This window comes from Myiozetetes cayanensis, unplaced genomic scaffold, assembly GCF_022539395.1.
Source record: "Myiozetetes cayanensis isolate MyiCay16 unplaced genomic scaffold, myiCay2020 scf3, whole genome shotgun sequence".
Taxonomy (NCBI): domain Eukaryota; kingdom Metazoa; phylum Chordata; class Aves; order Passeriformes; family Tyrannidae; genus Myiozetetes; species Myiozetetes cayanensis.
Window position 1 is genome coordinate 33,425,219 of NW_026087521.1, and position 24,910 is coordinate 33,450,128.

General features: G+C 42.4%; 1 protein-coding gene across 3 annotated transcripts in view; it reads left to right on the top strand.

The window, feature by feature from the left end:
* Positions 1-24,910, top strand: part of RASSF3 (Ras association domain family member 3) — a 105,062-nt gene that overhangs the window by 46,641 nt on the left and 33,511 nt on the right. Inside the window, exon 1 of one of the 3 annotated variants that reach the window (XM_050325363.1) lies at positions 10,591-10,746. The exons of the other annotated variants lie outside the window; for them this stretch is intronic. Coding sequence (XP_050181320.1) covers positions 10,618-10,746 — 129 coding nt within the window. The 5' untranslated portion in view covers positions 10,591-10,617. Of the gene's footprint in view, positions 1-10,590; positions 10,747-24,910 lie in introns of those variants that run through there. 3 annotated transcript variants of the gene reach the window in all.

A 24,910-nucleotide genomic window follows, 5' to 3' on the forward strand; every position in this document is an offset into this window, starting at 1 on the left:
TCTGGTATAAGGCCCTCTGCACATGCCTGACTGATACCCACCTGCCCTCTGCAACAGGGGTACATAAGTACTGCTTCTGTGCACCAAGGCTGAAGACAAAGCATTGGATAGCAATTACAAGTGATTTTATAAAAATCTTACTTTCCAACTAGTTCAAGTTCCAGAATCTCAGAGTTTACACCTCTTTAAAGCCTTAAAAAAATCCATCTACAGCCATGGCATCAGAACTTGGACATTGCTGCAGTGGACAATGCCAAAGACATTGCTTCTGTAGGATCTCTCTACAGTTTGCATGTCCCACAATTGGCAAAATTTCATATTAAAATCTCTGCACTATAAAACCTATTTTACACATTCTTCCACCATTTCTGTCCATCCAGATGATAACAGCATTAAAACCTCAGATGCTCCCTTTTCAGATCACAGGGAAGACTAATCATGCAAGCTTAGTAAAATAAGAAAATAATTTTATTTTGTAAGAATAGATTGAGTTTTTTTCGGATTTTAGAAAACAAGTTTAGAAAAAGGTTTTAGAAACTCATTTTTAGAATACAATCAACATTGTAGACAATGTTAAACATAAGCAATAACAGTAAAAGAAAAATAATTAAATATTTTGCTTTTAAAATTAAGTCTGAAAAATAATGAGTAGATGCAGCACAGCTTCTGAGCCAGCCGTGACTACTTGTCTCTGTGGCCAAAAGCTTCCATTCCAGGGAGTGACCCTGGCCTCAGGCCAGGAACTGTAAAGTAACTCAGATCCACATTTCTCAGAGCAGGCTGTGTCTACACCCCTGTACCTGTGGCCTCAAGATACGGCATGCATGTTTTATCAGTTCAGTCATGAGGGGAGGCTGAGTGGGTGACACTGGCTGGGACAGTGTAAGAGGATGATGAAGTGCAGGGGGTCCACAGTGCCATGATGATGTGATTTCTGTTGCTGTCTACCCTTGGAAGCACCTCTGGGTTTTGCTTTGAAGGAAATGTACTAATTTGCTATAAAAGAGGGCCCACAAATGAACTAACATGTGAAATAAGACTTTCAGAACACCAGTACCTGGGACTGAGCTTGGCAGTGTTCATTGGTCCAAGTCCTATAAATTCTAGGTCATATACATGTTTTATATAAAAGATTAACTATAACAAATTGACAGAAGTGTATCAATTGCTAGATTTACAGTTTCCTTTGTGACCTGAGTACTGACCCATGTCTGACCTCTGCTTCAGGCTAGAGAAGTAATGAGAGTCTTGGTCATGCCCTGCATGTGGGGCTTGGGGGCACATGTTAAGCTCGAGGCAGTCAGTCTTGAAGAGGCATTTCCCACCTTACAAGTATATGTCTTTGAGACCCAAATATATCTCCTTTGTGTTTATTTTTTATAACACTGGAGGAGAAGGTTGTTAATGAAACAGGTAAAAATAAGTCATGTCAGCTTCCCTGCATCAGCCCAGGGCTCAGGCTCTGACCTCCTCACCCACTGCAGGACCAGATGGGACAGTCAGCAGATACATAAATAGCTTCTTTCCCTTGGGGTGGGATGGTGCTCCTACTACATTTAAGTGCATATGTTGGGGGTTTTCCATCTGGTCATCTTTATTTTTTTCCTCCAAAATGCTGTCACTGCATCTGATTGATAAATTGTAGGCAGAAGAGAGCAAGAGCTGTACTGAAGCAGGATGTCTCTGACCAGGATAAAGCCCCGTGTGGTCTGCAGCTCTGCTGGACTTCTTGTTGATATAAAGAGTCCACTTCTTCTCTTTCGCTTCCCTCCATATGTGAAGCCAAGGGGCTGACTTGAAATCTCCTAAACTGAGGATTTGAGATGCTATGTGTGTGTACATCATTCAACAATTTTGAAAGAAAAATAGAAGCACTGTATTTTCCTTTTTTTATTTTCTCTTTTTTAGTTCTCCATTATCTTCTCATCCCTGATACATATGCTTTTCTTAACTGCCTTTTCACAGAGTATTTTTCCATAATTTTAATTTCTAATTTTTCAGTATGTTTTTTTCTCTAAATCTTCCTTCCAAATTAAAAACATCTCAGCTTTCCTAAACATGTGCTCTTTTTCCACCCAAAAATCTCCATGGACATTTGTTTTGGAATTTTATGGCATTCTGGTGAGAATAAATTTATTTTTATTCAAAAATATTACCTTTTTTATTTGGTTTTTACTTTTCTGATTTGCCTTTTTCTCACTTCTGATTTTTTCCATTCCCTGAACTCCTGTCTTTTCTTCAAACTCTTGCTTTTCTCTCCTCCTGCACCAAGTGTTCTTGCAGTGAGGGAGGAAGAGCATGACAGCAAAGGTGGGAATCAGAAAGCGCTTGGGCCAGTGAATGTGTGACAGACCAAATGTGGAAGGAGTTAGTGAGATTTAGGTAAAAGAAAGCTTGATTCAGGGCAAAATTTTCAAAGGTGGTCACATCCTACTGAAAATGTGAAAAATGTTCATCTTCTGCAGAGCTGCACAAGTCCAGGAGCTAAAAAACAATTACCTTGCATTAGCAGCTCGCAGCTCCTCCACTGCCCGCCGGGCTTGCAAGTTGGAGAGCAAGTGGACAGGCATGAGCAGGCAAGGGGGGCTGCCCTGCTGCAGCCTCCAGCATTTCAGCTGACCAGGCTGGATCTGCAGGCAGAGGGCACTGCACTTTCAGGCAATTTTTTTCAGATTTTTCCACCTAAGGATGGACTGGATGGATCAGGCAGGGATTTCGGCAACCAGTTGTCAGATCTGTTGTCCTGTCAAACAGCCCTGTCTTTCTGGGACGCTTGTCTTCGCATGCTGTTGCCAAGATGATTTACTATGAAGTCCTAAACTTATATGGACAGTTTCTAGGGAGTTTCTACTATCTATTACAGTCAGACTTATTAAGCAGAGCAAAACATCATCTCGTACACAGTATGACAAGACAATTTCATGTTGTCTAGGAAATGACAATTGGAACGTGATTCTCAGAACAGAAGGCCCCTTCCCCCATCAATTCACCAGTTTGAGGACAGATGCTGGGAATCAGATTGCAGCTACAGTGCATTAGAGTTCACATTTTCATGGTATCTACAAAGCATGCTGAGCTTCCACAGTTGTGGTTTCTATACTTAAAACAGAAGGTCCTCGTTAATTTTACTGCCCCAAGTATTTTTACACACTGTTAGCAATTAGGAACTGAATTAAAAGTAGGCAAATGTCTGTTTTCTGTACATTTTATTATAGAATATTTCCTTAAAATTGTATTTTCTCATATAGTAGTTCTATTGCTTACCCTGGCAAGGCGTGGGTGCTTACAGAGAATTGGATGACAGCACTACCAGGCCTCTGAGCTTCCCTTATGCCAACCTTTGCTTATATTTATGTCTGACTATTCTCATCAATGGGACTGTGTGAGTAAGGATGTTTATTCACCAGTTTATTGATTTGGGGCTTCTGGGCTACATCTAGGTACTGACAAACTTTATCTGAAAGTGTTGGGGCTGGCTAAAGCATAAGCTAAAAAGGCCACTGCTGCAGGGAACAGATTGCCAGATGGAACATGGCTCTCAGCTTTGAATTCTTACTACTACCAGCATAGGCACTGCTCTGTCAGTGCCACAGAAATCCAGCCTTTGAAATGAGAGTGAGGGGCAGGGCAAGACTCCAGTATACTTGCGCAGCTCTCTGAAACCCTCTGATTCAACATATGACAGACATATGAAATACTTGGTCATCATTTATATTATAAAATCTACCTTTTCAGATCTGTGACAAGGAAGTACCTGTTTAGCAGTGCAGTCTATAATCAACAGGAGAGGAAGAAAGGAAAATTACTAACAAATCTTTCTGTTTTGGAGAGCACTTCTGCCTAACTGGGATGCAAAAAGAAAAGACGGATAGAAAAATGCACGCACGTACAAGAGAAGATTGCTTTGAGTTTTATCAAAATCCTTTCAAGGGGCAGTGGGAGTCTTTCAGTTGGTCCCAGTGGGTTTTGGGGCAGGGCAGGATGTAGGAAGATGCATGCTGACACCATATGATGAGGCCAGACTCTATGGCAGTGTCTTCAAACTGCAGAAATACTCCCTTGGTGAAGGTTGTATTTGTTTTCTTATACTATCTGACCTTGAGGCATCTTGCTAAGCTGAATTGATGACACATCTTTTTACAATAAACAGGGTATAGAATATTCTGGACTCTAACATGAGGATGATGGTAATTCCAAAACTGTGAGGAAGGTACCGTTTTATCTTTACAGCTTTACATAGCAACCAAGTCCACAATCCTCCAAACTATGTGCATGTTAAAAATTATTAGTAGATCTACTGATTTCAGTCAGACTGCGCATGTAGGTACGTGGCCACATTTGCAGCATCGCAATAAAGGAGACAAGCACAGTCTTCTCATTCCATCTGCTTGCTATCCCCTTTCAAAATAATGTAGGTCTGACTGCTCTGAGCACAACCCCTGCAACAGGGAAGGTTAACTTCCTCTGAGTTCTGTTATCTTCTGAGCAATCCAAGTATGATAGATGAAGAACACAGATTTGGTGCATGACTGCAAGTGTGCAAACATGTAAGAAAGTGATTACATGGGTTATTTTTAATTGCCAGCTATCCATTTCTTTTTGAGGATTTTGGATGAACAAGTTGCACCAAGGGTGCTTAAGGGTTGGGCAGAATCAAGAATTTTAAGAGGCAGAAAAGAATTCCTGACAAGGCTGTCTAAGGTTGTATCTGCCATAACAAGTACATGTCCCCATGGCATTTCTTCCCCAGAAGATGGGGAGAGGTGTTTACCTGGCTTCTGTTTGTTTTCAGTCTGCACTCATGTGCCTATGTGGCTGGAATGACCTTGTTTGAATTAACGATTTGCTGAGTATGAATCAAAGGATAATTGTCATTGCTGCCAGTGGTACTAAACAGACCTGAGCTATTAATTCAAGACAAATGGGAGAAATGAGTTAACACAGAGTTTACTGGTGTAAGGAAACTACAGGTCTGAGTGGATGTTCTGGGTTGGTTGTATTTCAACTTCATTGCTTTGCTTTGATCATTTGAAATTACTGCTGTTTTGAGCTGGAATGCAGAAAAAACTAAACCTACACAATGAATTATTTATTCAGATTTTAAAGGGACCGTTACAAACTCTTTTCCTCTGCAACTTGTTTTTAGTTAGTCTTAGCTATATAGATATAATTTACATAATTAAAATAATGGAATAATTATATTTCTCTGTAAATACGTTGCAAATAAGCCAAACTCAATGTTCTATTTGGCAGGAACTTTTTTGGATTTCAGTCCTAAGCATATCTTAGATTTAGTATGTCCCATAAACGCATACTTAGATTTAGTATGTCCCATAGGAATGTACCTGAAGCAGCTCTTGGTTAGGGAAGAGGGGCTGACTGCAAAGTTTTTTTGCAGTCTCTTCTGCTTCTGATTTTCTTTAATTCTTTAAGATTTTGATCCACAGTTGGATGAATGTCTGCACAAAAAAATCTTAAAATCGGTATGCTCAGGCAGGTGTTGGCTGCAGCACTGTCTCAGTGCTGGTACAGAAACAGATTGCCTTTACTCCTTTCTTTTCCAGCCTCACATCATGCAGCCCATACTGTGCTTAGACCAGGAACATCGTTACTCTTCAAATACAGGGAGTAACTTATTAAACATCTGTTGCTACCAGATAGCAGCCAGCCACTCTTTTTGAAAATACTTAAGTTTTTGAAAGGCTAAAAAATTTATTGAGAAAAAAAAATGGAAGAATGACAGAGTCATGTGCTGAAGCTCTTATAAATGATAAAAGAAAGTAAAAGTGTAGTTGGAAGTCAATGGCATACTTTACATCAATAAGGCTATGTCCATGGTCAGTCCTTTATGGGATCAGGACCAGGGTTTGTAAAGACTTGAAGGCAGAAAATGAGAGGGGGAGATAAAGAGTCACAGTACTCCAAAAATGACCAAAACAGCCAGGGGTTAGAGGCATCTTGCAAATTCATAGCAATTACAATTAAATACTGCTAAGCTCATTAATGAAACTCTTCCTGCAAAGCACTGATGAAACAGGGAGGACAGTAATGCAGGTTTAGAGTGAGGTAAGAAAGTTGAGTCCCTGCAATGACCCTTTCCCTCCCACCGCCCATATTGTGCTTCCTTTCACTCCACCCATCCCACCGGAGGCTGCTGCCTGCAGCTGCGGGACCTGCTTGCCAGAGCATATAAGCATCTTACAGGGTTTCACTTGGGGACTGTAGTCAGGGGAGGTGTAGAAAAGGAGGAATCTGTAGATTCTTCTCTTGAGATCTCCAAATGACTTTTTTAATTGTAATAGAAATGCAGTCTTAAATGCTACAGGACTCTCCAAACCCATGGTCTATCTTGCTTTTAGCTTTCCTGATCCTTTGACCCAGTGCTTTTTGATGCAGTCTGCCACAAGTCTGGAGAGAAGACCAAGGCTTGTGTGCAGAAGTGAGTGTCTTGTCCTGGGGCTCAAAGCAACATTACTGGCCAAGTGAATGTTTAGTAGCTTTCCTATTTGAATGAGTCGTCCCAGTGTCTATGTCAGAGGGCGGAGAGGATGTTTTTGATACATGTAAACATCATGCAGTTGCTGATGGAGTTAATGTAAACTCTATAGGATGTTTTATCAGTTGTCCCTTTGTTTAGTCTGGGAAGCAGAAAAATGGGAAGAACAAAGAGTCCCCAAATACCCAAAAAGTTGCTCTAAAAAACCAGCAATGGATTGTTCTCCCTCTATTTCTTTTGCTACGAAGCAAACGGGAGATTTTAGGAAAAACTTTCTAACTCAATAAATAGCTTAAACACTGGAAGGGATGGCTTACAGGGGAGGTGCTACAGCACTGTATTGTGTTTTAAGAACAGATTTCTAAAGGTTTTTTAGGGATGGTGTAAAGTCAAGTGCTCTTCAGAGCAGGAGATGAATCTACTGAACTACTTCTTGTAATCCTGTTCAACTATATTTTTCTGTGGTATTGTGATTAGTTGAACAAAGTGATATTTTAATACAAATAAAGTAATGAAGCTGCAGACCCTTTTGTAACAGTTCACCTCTATGCAATTCTGTGTCTGGTTTTAAGGGTTATTTCAGTCATGGTAGTTCAAAGTCCTAATTCTTGCCAGATTCATAAAATTATTCACACCTGTTTTGCCATTGAGGAAGTTCAGCTTTTATTTCCACTTTTCTAGAAGCTATGCTTAATGTTTCCTTTCTCTGAACTGACTCTCCTAACCACTAAGTGATTTAAAGCTGAATTTTATCCTGAAATGAACAGTCATTTTAATTGTTGTTTCCCCCCGTACACAACAGGTAGCTGTATATCGCACAGGTTATTTTTGCCAGTGATTGCTTTTCATTAATATTTTATTAATGAGATTCTTGCTTTCAAACACAAAGTTCCCATTACTATTTTAGGTTCTGTTACTTGAGCCACCACTTTTAACTGGTTACAGTTTAAAAATACTCTAAAATTCTATCTATGTCATCAAGCTTTAAGTAAACTCCTCTCAAAACTTCTTTCTCCTTTTCTTCACGAGTGCATTTGTAGCACCACTTGCTTCTAGAACTTAATTATTAATTATTCTCTTCTCTCTCCCTCTTCTTGCTAGCTGCCTGTGTGATCATATGATAAGTGATTGCCAGTTTATTTTCTCATGGGATTGGATTATTTCTTGGAAAGACTGTTTGAGAGCCTCGTAGTGCTTGTCTGTGTTGTAGATCTCACTCCTCTGCCACATTCCTTGGTTTTTATTTTTTTTACCTAGTCATGCTTCAATAATTCTCCTTAAGAACAAGTATGCTTTCAGAAAGCTTATTAGTAACTTTATCTTGAGACATGGTTGTCTTTGTTTTCATTATTCGATGTTGTTTCGGGTTTTTTTGATTATTTAAGAGGCCTGTCAGAGTGAACCAAAAATAATGCAAGTCTGGTAGCGTAGAGGTTTAAATGCAGCACCTAACAAAGAGCCTTGGATCAGTCTTACCTGTAAGATCAGAAAGTTAGTTTGAGAAGGTGGAAGAGTACTTGTCTGGGGACAGAGACCTACGGACAGAGTAGTCTGGAAGTAGTCTGGAAACTGAAATCAACAGGGGTACCAATTAAACTAAGTATCAGCCTTGCAAAATACTTGATAGAATTTGGTTATATTACTTGCAAGCATCAAACAAATAAAAATTGAAAGGCATCACATCTGTTTGTACCTTCATGTGAATTATTTGATTCAGTGCCATGTCTGAAAAAAATAAAGTAAAAAATCTCTGTCAAAATTAGTAGGCTTAAAAACAGAGCTATAATGGAGGAGTGAATTCATACTGGAAGATATATCACAGAGAACTTAGATGAATTCTCTTCCTCATTCTTTGTTGCAGCAGGAGAAAACGGTACTGTGAGTCTTTCTGTGTTATCAATGTAAAATGATGCTTCACAGACGAGGTGAACACCATGCCTTGCTGACAGGGAACATGTAGACTCAAGCCCAGGACTTGCAACTGATCTTGCACAGATGGACTCGAGCTCCGATGCAGCAGCTTATTGTCTTGATGATCGCTTTGCCAGCTTAATGGTCCACCCACACACTACCAGGCTTGAGGCTGCAGCCAAGCAAACAAGTTACAAACAGCGCCTTTTGTTGCTGGCGAGTCCCGTCAAGTGTGCCAGAAGGTAACATTTAAAAATACCTTTGTAGTTTGAGAGCACAAATCCCATTTTGTAGCACCTCTCAATCACTTAAAATCCTTCACCTTAATTATGATCCTGGTCAGGGGCTTTTTTTCCAAAAGCTTTGTAAACTTGAGTTACTGGGTCTTGGGCAGGTTCAGAGGCATGCACAGCAGATCTCTGGTGGGACTTCATTTTGGCATGGAGCCGGGCTCAGCAAGCCAGGTAACACAAAGCTCATTTGTCTAAAACAAGCATTTTAATATGTTTTAGTCGCATTCAAGTAACTTGGCATTCAACTTAAAGCTATCTTGCATACCATGGGGCTTTACAGTGCCAATAAGTAGGCTCAAGATCTAACACATCCACATCTACGCTATTAGTCTCTATTTGTTTCAAAAGCCATGCAACCTTCTAATCTGCCAGATGCCAAACTCCATACAAAAATCTGGAAGAATCAGAGTTGATGGAAAAGTAAAGTTTTAACACCTCACAAACTGATTTGACTGTTTTTAGTTCTCAGTGTGAGTTGTTTTGCTGGTGTTGAGGTGCCTTTATCAATAGGTAAGGATACCCGTGTGGGAAGAGCACCAAAACAGATCCAGTCCCCACTCGCATGGAGGATAGGAACAGCTACACACAGCAAATGAGGAGTGTGTGAGGGGCAGAGAAATAGGGATCTGTAATAGGGAAAGTCAGCTAATGGTGGAATGGTGTCCCTGATACATCTCTGTCTTAGTGAGACCATAGGTCTTACCATATGGTCTTACTGAGACCATAGGAATTGTCTTAGAGGTGTTGGCTTAGATTGCAGTTTAGTAAACACAAAGCTTGAAATCTGTTTAATCTAAGGCTGAGCTGCTGCTCAAAGGTGTTGCCTTCTCTCTTTTCTTGATCCCCAAGTCACCAGAGGTTTGCTCTGGTAGCAAGTGCCTGATGTGACTCATTTCCCCTCTTGGGGCCACTGCTGTGGCACAGGGGACAGAAGGAACGCCGGACTAAGCGTGTGCAGGAAAGGCAGCTGCATAGCTTTAGGAAGCAGTACCTTAAACCCAGCATCCTTTTGGTGACAGTGACCAGCCCTAGATAAACTAAAGGAAGACATGAGAAACTCTGAAGCAGGTAATTACGGAGCAACTTGGCCTTCAGACATTGTCTGTCATTTCCCCCATTGGTGATGAGTCTGATGTTTGCTCTGTGTCTTATCAGGACTTTTGTGCTTTTAAATATGTTTTCCAGTTGCAGCTCTGGATATTCTTGCTATCTGTACATATATCTAATCTCTGCTGAGTCTTCACAAGCCTCACTCCTCGCTACGTCCCGGGGCGATGAATTCCATTGATTTAATAGTCCGTGGGTTGCTGATGGTGCCGGAGCGGCCGGGGCCAGGCAGCGCCGCGGAACTCGGGGCTGTGACTGCCTGGCGTGCTGGGGCTGCCCCCGGTCGCGAACCCTGAATTCACGGATTGCTGGGGGAAAGGCTTTCGCCGTTGTTTTGCCGTCGGTTATTTTTTTATAACTTTGTTCTTACAGTGTTTAGAAGAGTGAAATCGGGTAATTGTTAGGGAAAAGTTTGGAGAGTTATTTCTTCAGCACACCCCCCCTCAGCTGCATCGTTCCTGGTAACTAACATGGGGACACGACATCGGGAAACGGATCAGGGACTCGGCCGCCCCCCTGCCCGGGCCGGGCGGGTGTTTGGGGCGCGGGGGCGGGAAGGGGCCGCCCCGGCCCCTCACCTGCTGCCGGGCGGGCGGAGGCGGCGCTGCCCGCGGGAACTCGCGCGGCAGGAAGGGAGCGGAGCGAGGGCGGGAGCGCGGTCGCCACAGCCCGGCTCCTCCTCCTCCTCCTCCTGCGCCCCGGACCCGCCGGGCTGGGCGAGGAGCGGCAGCGGCGGGGCCCCATGCGGCGGCCGGGACGGCGCTCTCCGCCGCCCGGCCCCAGCAACACCAGCAGCCGCTGCCGCCGCCGATGACCTGGACCAGCAGCATGAGCAGCGGGTACAGCAGCCTGGAGGAGGAGGAGTCCGAGGAGTTCTTCTTCACCGCCCGCACCTCCTTCTTCAGGAGGCCGCCGGGCAAGTCCCGCGCCTCCCCGCAAGTAAGTGCCGTGCGCGGGGCTGAGGGGCGGCTGCGCCCGCGGGGCAGCTCCGCTGAGCCGGGCCGGGCCGGGCCGGCTCCCTCCGGCTCGGCCTCCACGTGTCCGCTGCCCCCTCCCCCACGGGGAAGGACCCGCGGAGCCGCCCGGCCCCGGGACGGAGCGGGGAGGAGGCGGCCGCGCGGGGCTTCTTCCCTCGCCGGGCTTCGAGCGGGGCTCCCGCGCGGCCGGGGGTCTCCGGAGGGGTCTCTGGAGCGGCCCCCGCCGGCGTGCCCCGCTCGGGCTGAGGGACCCCGGCGCCCGGCGGGCGGGGATGTGAGCAGCGATCCCATGTGGGTGCGGTAACCGCGCTGTCGGCCCCGCTGCCGGCTCGGCGGGCAGCGCTCCGCCGGGGCACGGCAGGGACTGCCCCCTCGCTCCTCTCGGAGCTCATTCCGAGGTGAATGACAGCCTCTTCAGCTGGTTTGTTGGCAGAAAAAGGCCCTCAGAAGTGTTTAAGTGAGTTGGTTTAAGCATTTAGGCTCAGGTAATGAGCTGCAAGTAGGCTTTGAAGTGAAGAACTGATTAAAAACAAAGCAAAAACCCCGAACCAACCCTTTTTGTGTCAGCGTTGAAATTTCGGTGGAGGACCTGTCCGATCCAGAGCAGTCATTAAACCATATAGGGTGAACGTCACATTTCCTTAGCTGAGCAGTCCATCCCCTCTGATTTCTCTCATCCTAAAGCACAAGACGTCTTTGTAGAGGTGTTTTGTGCCTTTCTAAACTAGAAGCTAGTGAACCTGTTTTGTTTATGGTAGTTCTTCTTCACCTGCTCCTACCAGCATCCATGGCTTCTTTCTGTTAAGTGTCTGTTTCTTTCTACTAACTCTTGTTGTTTGTTCCCACTGGATTTCGGTTTCAGTATTACTGCTGCTATGGGGACCTGGTTATAAACTTGTTTGCCTGGGTACCTCGGCTGCCCTCTGGTCCACCCGTGCCATACGTCAAAAACCATTGTTCATTGCCCACAGCCATTTCTGTAGGCTATGTTCTGCTGCAGAAAGCAGATCTTGGTTTATGCTTCTCTGAGGTTGTCCATCTGTTATGCTCCATTTGTGATTTGCTTAAAACTGAAACCCTCCAGCTGCCCCTCAGGAAACTCTTGCTCCCGTTTGAGGAAGCGCAGAGAGCTCTCTTGAGCTTTTACTTCCTTTGCAAAGTTTGGCACAGAGCCTGGGCACACCCTCTCCCTACACCTGAGCTTGGGCACTTTGTGCAAATAGGCTGGGACCAGTTGCTTGTCAGGTGGTGGCTGCTTCTCCAGTGTGCTCCTTTTGCCACCTCTCCTCAGGGGTTGTCTTCTTCTCATCCATTTTGAGTTTCAGCCTCCCACTAACCTAAGGTATTCTCTGGAAACTGGTGAGGATGAGTCCTGTGGAGTGTCCTTGAACTTCATCTGCTAACCTATTTGGCCAGCACTGGCTGCCACCTGGCCCTCGCAGAGGAGAATCGTGGTGTGACAGTACTATGTGAATAGATACCTAACTGCTGTCAGGCTCAGTGTAGCTACTATATTGTGACATGTGAGAAGGCGCAGATCTTGATTCAGATCCTAAAAACATACATGTGTCTTTATAATGGTATTGTATGAGTTGTTTACAAAATACTAGCCATATAAGCAGTAAATTGTACAAATGTCTAAAATTGCAGTATGTGCTGTTGTTTCCAAGCAAGAGAGACTGGAAAAAAAACTCAAACCACAACTAAAATTTGATATTCTGTTCTAGTAATGCTTCCCAAAAGAATACTGCAGTGAGGTGCTGCAGGGTACATGTTTAAATGGGTATTTAGTAGGCTGGAACAAATTAATCTGTATTGCTGACTCTGCAGCATCAGAAATACTCAGCTAATGTTTCTAGTCATAAAGTTATTACCAGTTGCTCTGAGCTGCTGATTTATAGAGGAAAGAAAAAAAAATCTCCAAACAATGCTGAATGTAGATTTCAACAGTCATGTGGCCAGTAAGAGTGAGTTTCCCCTTCCAGCAATAACAGTCATAATAAGGCTCTTTGTAGGGAAGAGGATGTTACTTTTGGTTTGTATTTGAGGTTTAGTCAAAAAATGCATACTATGTCCCCTTGAGCGAAGAGAAAAGAGGGGAGCTGTTAGTTATTGTTTCTGTGTGTTTCTCAACTATGCAGATATTAAGTTTTGCAGTGTGGGTTTCTCTTTTTGTAGAAGATTTAAATGCTGGCAGTTACTTTTATCCCTCTGTCTTAGCTCCCTCTTCCCCCTTTCTTGGGAAGAAATGGGTTAGAGCATTTGGCTTGCAGCTGTGCCTGCAGAAAAACTCAGTACTAGTGTTTAGCCTTGTTTTGTATGGATTTCCAAAGAAAAGAAAGAAAGAGAAAAGGAAATTCACTAGTTTAAGTAGTGAATATTTGTCTTCCATTTAATAGGTCAAGGATGACCTTACTTCAAATTCTGCAGCTGAGACAGGATTAATGAATTGATAGCAATTCTGATGTAAAAATCTTGTGATAGTGCCTTTGGTCTTTGCCTAAGATGCCTAATCTCTAGAGTTGTTAAAGATTTGTCTCTTCATCTCTCTGTACCACTTCTAAAAAACTTCCAGCATAAAACCATTGCAGCATGTGATAGGCAGCATGATGTTTGGGGTTGAGCTGTCACCTCAAAGTTATTTCTTAGGCAAGAAATACTTCAGTATGAGGGCTATGTGGATAAAATGCAGGTTACTTTAGCGGTGCTGCTGCTCATGAAATTTTAGCTTTATTTAAGGTTTCTTATCTTCTGTGGCTCCTGTAAAATTTAATATAGATTAAGCTCAGTGTGGTCCTGTTTGTGTTTGCAATGACTCATTTCATAAATGAAAAAGGAGGAACTGTAAGTATTTTTGTCCTGACGAGTATGACTACTCATGTGAGGTAAAGTTATCCATGTACATAGGCTTTCGCAAGATCAGACCCGTGCTTCTGTAGGATCAAGCCTTTGGAAATTGTCTATCCCCTGTAGAGAAAATACCACAATAAGATGTTTGGTAAACTTTTGAAAGCTGACCCCTTTCTCTCCCTCTTTCCTCCAGCCCACCCCCATCTTTTCAGGAAAATTGAAAACAGTCGTGCCTGCTGCTGCAAGCCCCACCATATGTTGCAGGCATGCACATCCTCCCGTGCATGTTTTCTGCGCTTTCCTTCGACACCCCAGTTCCCTGAATTCTCCTCCTTGGAACCACTTTGGGTTGATGTAAATCCTTCTAATACTTTTTCTTTCTCAGGGGTCTTGATGGACAGTGGCTTTTCAAGCATTTTAGTTGGTGTCTGAGTTAGTTCCCAGCCTTGCTGAGCTTGTATCTTCCATGAGGATCCCTGTAGACACTTGAGGACATCGATGTACTTGGTTCTGCCTGCTCTACATTTGTCATCCCCTCCCACTGTAACTGTAAGGGTTAGAAACATGAGAAGAGGCTGTGGTCAAGATCTCTCTCTGCCCTTTCATGTGAGGGGTCTGTGAGAGAGGACACCTCTGTGCCTTGGGAAACCTTGCTTCAGAAGCTGCCAAGCGCTATGAAGGTCGTGGATCCCAGCTGTTAAAAGAGGGCCAATCCTGCAGCTTGTGTTCAGCATCTGAATTGTGAATAGTTTGCACACAAAATGTGAGAGAGTTCTGCTGGATGTCTAATGCAAAATAGCTTGGATATAGGAAGTTTGTTGCTTGGAAAAAAAAAAGCTACTGTGTGTTTATGCTCTACCGTTTCACAAGGGGCTCCATAAAAGTATTTGTGAGAAAAACGTACATTGCTTCTGTTGGCAGTTTCCAGAAATGCATGTGTTCCTCCTGCACCCAAGAATGTGCTCGATGCCTTGCTGTCAACACTGGTCCTTCTCTGTCTGAGGTCCGATTTCTTCCTCTCTCTTTGCCTTACTGGTCTCAGTCTTCACAGCTTCCAGACCTGCTGTCTAAGTTCCTTCCCCTGCACCCTCACCCAGTGTCCCCTGCCGTGACACTGATTTTATGGCTGTCTTTTCTGCCTATCACTTGAATTTGCGGGTGTGGTAGTGAAATGGGAAAGGAAATTCGTAAGAAAGCTGGAAATGGAAAGTGGATAGAGAATAGCAGAGGAGGTATGAAGGGCAAAGGCAAAAGGCAGAGGTTGAAAGTAACATCCCTAACTAGTCCTGGCAAGATAACCAGCCATCTCTCATTTCACTGTTGGAAGAAGAGGTTTGCAAGGAAAGGTGCAGCAAATATATTTTTAATGGGTGACCCGGTGCAAGTGTGAAAAAGTAGGACAAACTTCTGGGTTCAGAAGACTTTTTTTAGGTCTCATCCACATGAATTTGCACAGTAGGTTGAGGCATTTCACTGAGAGGAAGAGAGACAAAAAAAGGCATTTTATTGGTGAAGAAAACAGTTTCTAGGAATAAAATGCAATTTGTAAATGCTCAAGTCCAGTTAAGATGGCTGTGTGTTACCAGTGGCTGTTATAATGTTTCACGTTGTTTGACCATTACGACTCTTCCTGGGTTTCCTTTCAGCAGCATTCCCTAGGGAAAATGGCTCTCCTGACTACCAGAAAAAATGAGTTTCTAATTATAGGCTTGCTTTGGAGCCAGAAAGTTTAGGGTTTTGTTTGACGGGTAGTTGTAATTTAAAAAAATTAAAAAAGCCTTAAAATATCCAGTAATGTTTCTTTTTTTTTTCTCCCCCTCTTTTTTTTATCTATTTGGCAGTTAGTGAGTATTACGGGATAAACATTGTCGCAACTAAAATACTTGAAAGTTAAGAATTGAAGGAATGAGCGGAGTAGAGATTGTGTCTATTTTAAGCTCACATCACTGTGAGACTGAAATAGTGGTCTTTATTTTGTGTTTCTGCCTCACTCTTGGAGCAGTTGATGTGGCGTGTGTGCATCTGTAGCTTGGAGAAGCTTGATGGCCATTTTGGGGTGAACTCTTGTGGTGTCTGACAGCCTCTGGAGCTGAGATGAAATTCATGCTCTGTGCAGAGGATGCTGGTTTTGCTGTATGCTGGTTTATCATCACATTTGGTTCTTGGAACCACCAGTTTAAATTTTGGGGACCTAACTATATGAAATGGTAACTACCAGCATGCAAAAGTTAAAGAAACAAGTTTAGGTGAGCTGCATTAACATACTGTCCCAAGTAGAGTTCAAGTCACTGAGTGCTGTTGCATTCAACAGTTTAAGTGTCATGAGTGCAGCACCAGCAGCAGGCAGTACTCAGACTAGATGACTAACATATATTTCTACTTTTTTTATTTGTCTGTTGTATTAATACTGTATTAAGTGCATCTTGGGCAGTTGCTTCTCTATTAGCATAAGCTTTGGAAGCACAGACAATGCGTTACTATCTTTGTTATTGATACTTATTTGAATATCACCAGATAAACATGGAGTTGTTTTTTTTTTCCTTTTGTTTGGAGAAAATAAGGCTTTGATTCTTCTACCTGAGTCTTGGAGTACAGTAGCTAGGCTTCACATTGGTAGGATCAGGAGTACTTAGTAAGTATGGGTGTGCTGTGATTTAAGTGATGTAATTGAGTTGGGATAATCCTGTATCTTTAAGTGCAAAACAGAAGGGCAGAGCTGCTGGAGGTCAGACTTTCACTGAAGTCAGAAGGTATTGGGCACCTACAGCCTTATGGTCCAAAGTGTTTAGACTTAGGCTTCTTTGGACACATGTGAATAGAATTGCTGACACAAGGAGATTTGTTTTAATTGAAGAATCTGGTGAATACAGGAAAGTGCTCTGTAGAGCAAAAGAGCTCAAGAGCATCTGAATACACTGAAGAGATTTTAAAAAATATATAAACAATTACTTAAGGAAGGAGAGAATTTGGAACCACATTTTCACGATCTATTATTTCAACTGTAGACTAATGTGTAAAAATAATACGAAAATGACCATTTTGGAAGAGGTTCTTGATGGTTAACATTTAGCCACTGCAAGAGCAAAATTATGAAGAAAAACAGAAGTAGAAACTGATACTGCAGTTTATCCCTTGTGTAGAAAGCTGGTGGCACCACTATTGGATTAATAACTTCAAACAGTACTGGCTCACGGGTCAGACACAAAGGATTATAGTGGATGAGGTAACATCAGACTGGTGACCTATCATTAGTGGGGTTCTGCAGGGCTCCATCTTAGGCCCAGTTCTCTTCAACATCTTCATTAATGACTTAGACACAGGACTCAAAGGAGGAGCTGTTGACTCTCTCGAAGGCAGGGAGGCCCTGCATAGAGACCTCTCCAAATCAGAGGGCTGGGCAATCACAAACCATATGAAGTTCAGTAAGGGGAAGTGCCGGATTCTCCATCTGGATGTTCTTACAGACTGGGGAATGAGATGTTGGAAAGCATTACCATGGAAAGAGACCTGGGGGTCCTGGTCTAAGGCAAGTTGAAGATGAGCCAGCAGTGCCCTGGCAGCCAAGAGGGCCAACTGTGTCCTGAGGGGCATCAGGCAAAGTATTGCCAGCCAGTCGAGGGAGGGGATTGTCCCGCTCTGCTCTGCACTGGTGTGACCTCACCTCGAGTGCTGTGTGCAGTTGTGGGAGCTACAATATAAGAAGGATATAAAGTTATTAGCATCCAAAGGAGGGCAATGAAGATGGTGAAGGGTCCGGAGGGGATGTCTTATGAGAAGCAGATGAGGTCACTCAGCTTGTGGAGGAGACTTGAGGGGAAGCCTCATTGCAGTTACAACTTCCTTGTGAGGGGAAGAGGAGGGGCAGGCACTGATCTGTTCTCTCTGGTGCCCAATGACAGGACCCAAAGGAATGGCTTGAAGTCATGTCAGGGGAGATTTTGGTTAGACATTAGAAAAAGGTTTTTCACCCAGAGGGTGGTTGGGCACTGGAAAGGGCTCCCCAGGGCAGTGGTGACAGCATCAAGCCTGGCAGAGTTCAAGAAGCATTTGGGCAATATTCTCAGGCACGTAGTGGGGCTGTCCTGTGCAGGGCCAGGAGTTGGATTTCAGTGATCCCTATGGGTCCTTTCCAACTCAGTATATTCTATGATTCTAAATCAACTGATTAGCAGATAATTTTAGGTGAAATTGTAGATGTGTAGTGCAGCATTTGCCTGTGACACTGTACAAGTGAGCCAAGCCAAGCAGCATAAGTTTCAGGAAGAGAGACATGAGAGTGACAGGTCTCTGTTCACCTCTTCTCATGGACAGGCAGTGAAGGTCCTGGGGACTTCTGCACGCAGCGTGTTGGGCCAGGCTATTCAATATGTCCTGCATTTCACCCTTGGGTAGAAATAGTAGGGGTGTTATGTATGCATGCATAGATACACTCGCACTTTAAAAAAATAAATATATACATTATATATTTTATATAAAAATATTCAAAAATACACATAAATATAACACATGCATTCGCACACACATGGATTTGTACCTTTTGATACCAACATTCAGGAAAAGTCTTAAAACCAGCAGTCCCACTGGTGTTCTGGATGTGCCGTGGTGGGATTGAAGCTACCCCAGTGTGCTGTCGTTCCCCTAGTTTTGGTGCAACACTTACCTGGCTGTGGTGTTGTCAAGGTTTTGTATGGGTTCAGGTGCCTGTAATAAAGCCTGAACGTCTCTATAGACAGGTGCGAATTGACTTGGGGTGAGTAATTGCTGCCTTCCTTCTGATTTTGGCACACTTGCTCTTCTGTGATGTTGATGAAATACTGCAGACAGTTCTGAGGAGACTGCTTCCTATGGAGACATGTATTTGGCTATGCTAAGTAGCCACATGTGATTTATGTAGCAATTAAGATCGCTTTCTGGTTACTCATCTGTGTGTGTTCTGGAGAGGAATTTGTAGTAGTGTATGCAGAGGAACCTATGCTATGCTGAAAATAATAGTAAAAGCAGCACTGGTTCATCTGCCTCAGAGGATGCATCAAGTGTTAATGTGGGGTATGTAGGAGTACTTGGTGTGCTGGTTGTCAGCTTCTCTGTCTTGTTCTTTACCCACTAAGTAATTGTGGAAAATGCTGTTTGCAAGTGTGTTTCTTTTAGAAATTACATAAAATAATATATTAGGGGCAAATTACAAAGGCAGTTGTCTCTAATCTTTTGCAGGTATCCCTGTTGTCCGTAATTAGGTCTGCTTGTCTTGTTTTCTGTCTCCTCATTGATCAAAGGTGTGTGGTTGAGTGCACGGATACACAGTCTAACCATGCTATATTCTTCCTCGTAGTGCACAGCCCTTGTATTTTGTGTTTGCACTACACAATCAATATGGTCTCTCTAAAACCTGAATAGTAGTAATAAAAACTGAGTATCGAGTTCTGCTCTGATTGAAGATGATAGCTTGCCAAATAATTAAGTACTTAATTTTATTTCTGCTGAAGCAGGAATCCCACGATTTGTCTTGTCCCCCTTGAAGTTTGCAACAGAAAAATTTGTTAATACTTCACAAGTAGCTTAACAGTTTTATTGATGGCTAATAACCTCTATTATAGAGGGCTTCCTCTCAGTAACTCTTTATACACAGTTGTGCCTAGATCACACTAGCCTGTAAACTCTTTCGAGTTTAATTCAGATGTTTCATTTAGAGCATCACTTTTCTCTTAGTGGGTTCCTCTCTTCTGAAGAATTGGGCTCCCCAAAACCAAAACCTGCTTGTTCTTGCTGTTCGGTTCACCCGTAGCTTGATTTAGTGTGTTCACTTAAATACATAAGCTGAGATAGGGAAATCTTTTTGTACAGAGCTGCTCATCTCATTGCAAAGTATTTTCATGGTTCATCTGAGAAGGATCTGGTAAAGCCATATAAACTCCAGCAACTGCACTAGGGATTTCGGCAAGAGCCATTGTGATTATGTGTGTACAGAAACTGTCATATTCTTTGGCACTGCTTAAAAGATAAAGAATGTGGTGGTTGTGTGTTGCATAATGGGACAACTGACTTGCATTGTTTGTCCTTATGTCTGAAATGAGTAAGTTCAAGGTTCAGTGTTACTGTGATATCAGCATAAGAGTCAGTGCAGTTTTTTCACAATAGATGTTATTTGAACTACTATATTACAATTTTTTTATGACGTTGTTATTGATGTGTGCAAAGGTTATGTAGTGTAGGCATAGACAGGCATCTTGTGTTACCGTTTATGATGTAAAGGGTAAAAATAAACCTCTGTTTTTTTGTGTCTCTGGTTAGCTTGTTAGTTGTAGAGAAGTTGACATGTGGTGAGTGACCTAGGCTGTGCCTGAAGCGTGCAGCAGGTACATGCTGTAGCCAGCTGCAAGCACTGATCCCCCAGCTGTCCAGACTCATGACTTAAAGACTGGTCTGTCTGTCCCTATTTTGTTACCGTGCACTTTGGAAAACAGTGGAGAAAGAGGGTTTCTGCAGAAGCATTTCTGGATCCGTCAGGCTAGACTGTTGAACTTAAGTGTTGAAGACCATGAACAGAAAATATGAGCGAGAGCAAAGTTCTTTGTGACTCAGTTGTCTTTCAGGAGTTCTGAATGAAAAAGGAAGGAAAAGTATTATATCTGTCCTGCTGTAAGTGTGGGCTGAAGAATGGCCTGTTCGTATTTCTGCACCAGGAAGTGATGTCTTGTGTCCTGCGGAAAAATGTCCAGTTCAATCACAAGTTCATACGTGAGGCACTTGCTGCATTAGGTGCCCACGTAGAAGTGCTGGCAGTGTAAGAACACCAGATGCAGGGTCAGGGGAACATCACTTGTGCAGGCAACCTGATGCGAGCAGTAACCAGACTCCCATGCAATCTGCACAAGAGAAATCTGCTGTATTAAGGAGAACTTGATCTTTCATTAAAGAAATCTTCCTCTGGTCATGATACTCATAGCTTTCATGAAGCCTAACTTAGCACAGTGTTACTTTTCTTATGCAGTGTCTACATAAACTTTTAACTCTAAAATCTTATTTTCTATATTTAGAAGTGTATCCACATCTTCAAGCTAATTTTGATGTAAAATCTAATATTATGGAGAGTTGGCCTTTTTTGCCTGAGTTAGCAGGGCAGCTTAAGATAAATTGGGAATATTTAACTTGATATTCAGAGGTCCTTTAGTTGTTGAATTGATGGAACAATGAATATGCAATATGGGATGATGACTAATGACAGGATCTTAATCATCTCTTTCTGTAATGAAAATAATTCAGCTCCTTTTAGAGAGCCCAGTGAGTGGACCTGAGGGTCTAAGTGGATGAAGTCACAGTAGCTAAGTTAAGATAGTCAGTCTCACGAAGTGGGGCCATTGTAGAGTTCAAAGACTGGACTATGTTTTATGTATTTGCTAATATAGTTTAGTTATTTTCCTGGGAAAGTGACTCTTAAAATATTGAATTGCTTTAGTTACCTTTTAATTCATTGTAGTGATAAGAGACTACTGCATGTACATATGGCTGTCTGATGAGACAGCAAGTACTTCTGGACATCAGGCAGATGAACCTCTGAATCAGATCATTGCATTATTTTAAACCTTGTTTTTCTACTCTCATTAAATATAAAGTTGAATTAATTTACATAGAGAGTTGCCTTTCTTAAGTATTTTTTCCCTTGGGCTCTATGACTACGTAAAGAATTATTCCTGAACAAATTTTTTTTTCCCTCCTTATTTTTCCTTCAAGGTCCTAGCCAAGCGAGAACTTGTTTTATTCTTTGGGTACAAATTAATTTCCCATCTCCTTTTAGTCTGAGACTGACTTGCACTGCTGTGGTTTATAACAGAATTGCTGACAAATCTAAATACCTTCTCTCAACATTCTCTATATCAACTGCAAAGTATCGCTTTGGAGTCTGATTTGGGCTTTCTGGGAACAACTTTGTTTTCACAGAAATTGAAAAATGGTATTAGTGTTCAGCTGACCATGTGATCCACTACTCTGAACTTTTGTTGGTCGTTTGCTTGCCTAGGAGGTATTTTTACTGCTTTTAAAAAAGTATAATGTTGACAAAATAAAATTCAACTAATCCAAACCCACCACATTTTAATAAAGTATACTAAAGGCAATATCTTCTATAAGACTTTTAATTCTGTGCTGTAAATTGCAACCTTTTTCTTGAGAAAATATTCAGTAGACTGTGTTATTGAAGAGTATAATAATCAGGAAAATGTCCTTATTTGGATGTGGGATGTCTGGCTTTTTGTCTCCTTGGTCAGAATTTTTGATCTGTAAAATGAAGCAGTCAGCTCATAGGCTTAGTATGGTGAGGTTTTTATAATCTGGATTAGACTGGGTGCCCATTAGCCAGCCACTGTCTACACTACAAAGTGTATTGTATTTATCCCAAATAAATGCCAAATATCTAGGCAAGGAGGAGAACCACTGATGCTTTGGCTCTGTTGCTAGTGGGGTGTATTCTATCAGGGATTCTTCTTTGGTTTGTTAAACCATAGGGCATTTGTTGCCTTGATATTGTGATGGAAGATTTGTTATAAAATACAGGAGAAGTAATTCCTGATATACACCTTTCTTGAGTTCTGAATAGGAATGGAACTGTCTGTTAAACAGTAATCCTAAAGAAGCATCCAGCTATCAGAAAATCAAGTAAGTTGGCTTGAAACATGGCAGGTGGTGTAATGCAAATTGGTTTGACTTCTTCTTGATCCCCAAATCACAGTGATGTTCCTGGGAGTTTAATCCTGTGCTTTGTCACCAAAAAAACCACTTTGTGCTCACCTGTGCCTGAGATGAACTTGTGAAGTGTTTTCAACTGGCAAAGTTACAGGAACACCCCCCTGATTAGGCTCATTCCTGTTGAGTGTCCTTGGTTCTCTCCATTTGCCATTACCCTGTCCCCCAATGGCAGCAACAGGCATGGAAGCTTTTGGAAGGAGTGTTGCACCTGCTGTACTGAATCCTAGGAAAGATTAATTTTTGTCCCTTAATATGTTCCCCTGGAAGGAGTCGGCCCCACTTGCAGGGGCTTTAGGTACTCTTCTAGCAAAGACTTTTGCTTTGATGGTCATAGCAGTTGGCGTTTTGGGTATCTAAAGTGTTGTTCCATTGCCTCTCCTTTGACTGAGAGGGGATAAGATATGCCTTAATACAAATGTTGAGGGATTTAAATAAGTTACATATTATTGCAGTAGAACAGAAGTTACATATTTAGAAGTATCCTTCTAAATATCTTCTGCATTTGCCCATTTATGAGCAGGAGTTATATCACAGGTTTTGTTTTATGGGCAGAGTTTGTGGGATTTTTTACATTGACAGCCGCTTTTGAATGTTCACATGGTAGGAAGCTTATCTCAGGATGGGGGAACATGACTGTTTATATTGTGCTAAAAGGTTGATATGCAAAGTGAAACATCAAAGCAGTTTCTAATGCTCTGAACTTTAAAACTCACAGTTGATTTAATTAAAAAATAAATTAAAAGGCACATCTTTCCCCACCCCTGAATACAGACCCCAAGTATTCTTCAAAGCATATTTGATTTTAATGATTTGGTGATTTCCTCCCTGAGGCGTTAAGTTACCGCTGGCATATAAAGATGTAGCTCTGAGTTGTGATGATAAATAGACCATTAGTGCAGTAGATGTTTGTCTCCTAAGAAAGGAAAATGACATGTTCTGTGGAAAAAGCCTGGTATTGCAAAAAAAAAAAAAAATCATAAACTTGGTGACTTTTGCTGTAACAGCCACAGTTAATGGTAGACTTCGTTTTAGTGATTCATAGATCAAACCAGCTGCTGAAGCAGCTTGGTGAAGTGCATGCTAAGGAATGCTAGCATGCTACTCTTGCTTTTTCACTTTTTTCTTCTTCTCCTCTTCTCCGCCCTTGAATTTTAATGAAGGGTCTTGTTTTAAAATGAGTTTGGTTTTAAATCAACCTTTATGGCCAATACCAGAAAAACTGTGTATTATGTAATACAGATTTTACTGCAGTAAGTAGTTATGAAGATGTTGTGTGGAGGATTTAGGATGGGAGCTCCTTACTATTTATCTGGATTTAATAAGTAGTGACCTATATGTTTGCATCTTCAGAGACGTATCTGTAAGATACGGGGGGTGGGGGGGGAAGCCTTTCAGGAGGCATTTCAAATATGGTAGCGATTGCGTCAGAAACAAAAGGCAGCACAGAGCAGTATTTGTCAAAAGGATTATAGAAGCTGCATTATTAGTACTGGCATTGCTATTTCTTTATGTTGTAGGCATGAGCATTACAGTACACTAAGTGTAGTCATTAGAAATGCGGTGTGTGGGAAGTAATTGGACTTCCCAGAGAACCTTTCTCATTCTGGGCACAGTCTTGAGTTACGTGCTCTAGGGGGACCCTACTGGAGTGGGGAGGTTGGACTGGATGACCTCCAGTGATCCTCTCTAACCTTACTCATTCTGTAATTCCTTCCTGTTCCATACCCCTATGCTGCCAAATGAACCTCTCAATACTGCCCTTCTAGAGAAATCCAATATTTGTTCTGACTGTTACCAACAGATAAGCAAAAAAGTTTGAAATATGCCATACTGAAACTCTGAGCTGGAATTGGATCCCCTTCTCTTCCAGACGTGTAACACCAGGGCACACTTCCCTGGGCAATGCTTGCTCTGTTCCCTCTTTGTTGTTCTCATGGTCTCTGTGCGGTTTCACGGCTGCATGCTCACAAAGAGGTCTTCTAACCTACAGTAGGCATTGGATTGCTAATCCACACAGGTTATCTGTAAGTAGGTAGGTTAATATTTTCTTTTGGGTTCATAACTTCATCATACTTCACTTCTGGTAAAGCAGATGTATGCAAAACACTTTGGTGAAAACATGGTAAACTAAATGTTAAACATAAGTTGTTTCACAGGATGTAACAGGTTAAAACACAGGCCTGGTGCAACTCACAGCACTCTTTGTTTAGACATTTTGTAGGGAGTGCCAAGTACAGCCAGTTCTCCAGCCTCCTAGATTTATCCTATGAATCAGGAGGAAGTGATGTCTCACAAGGTAGAACACACAGATCATCACGGGGAGCAGTTCATCCTACTTCTGTTGGCCACACACCTCTAAGGTGGATGTTGCAGGTTGGAGGCTGTTTCAGAGCATGGCTGTCATCACTTGAGCAGAGGGTGTGGTTCCACTGCAGCTTCAGTGTAAACTAGTTAAGTTAGTTTTTTTTTTTTTCAGTTGCCTTCCTTGAACAGATCTTGCTGTGGTTGGAAGAGGAGCAGTTCTGGTGCTAGAGCAG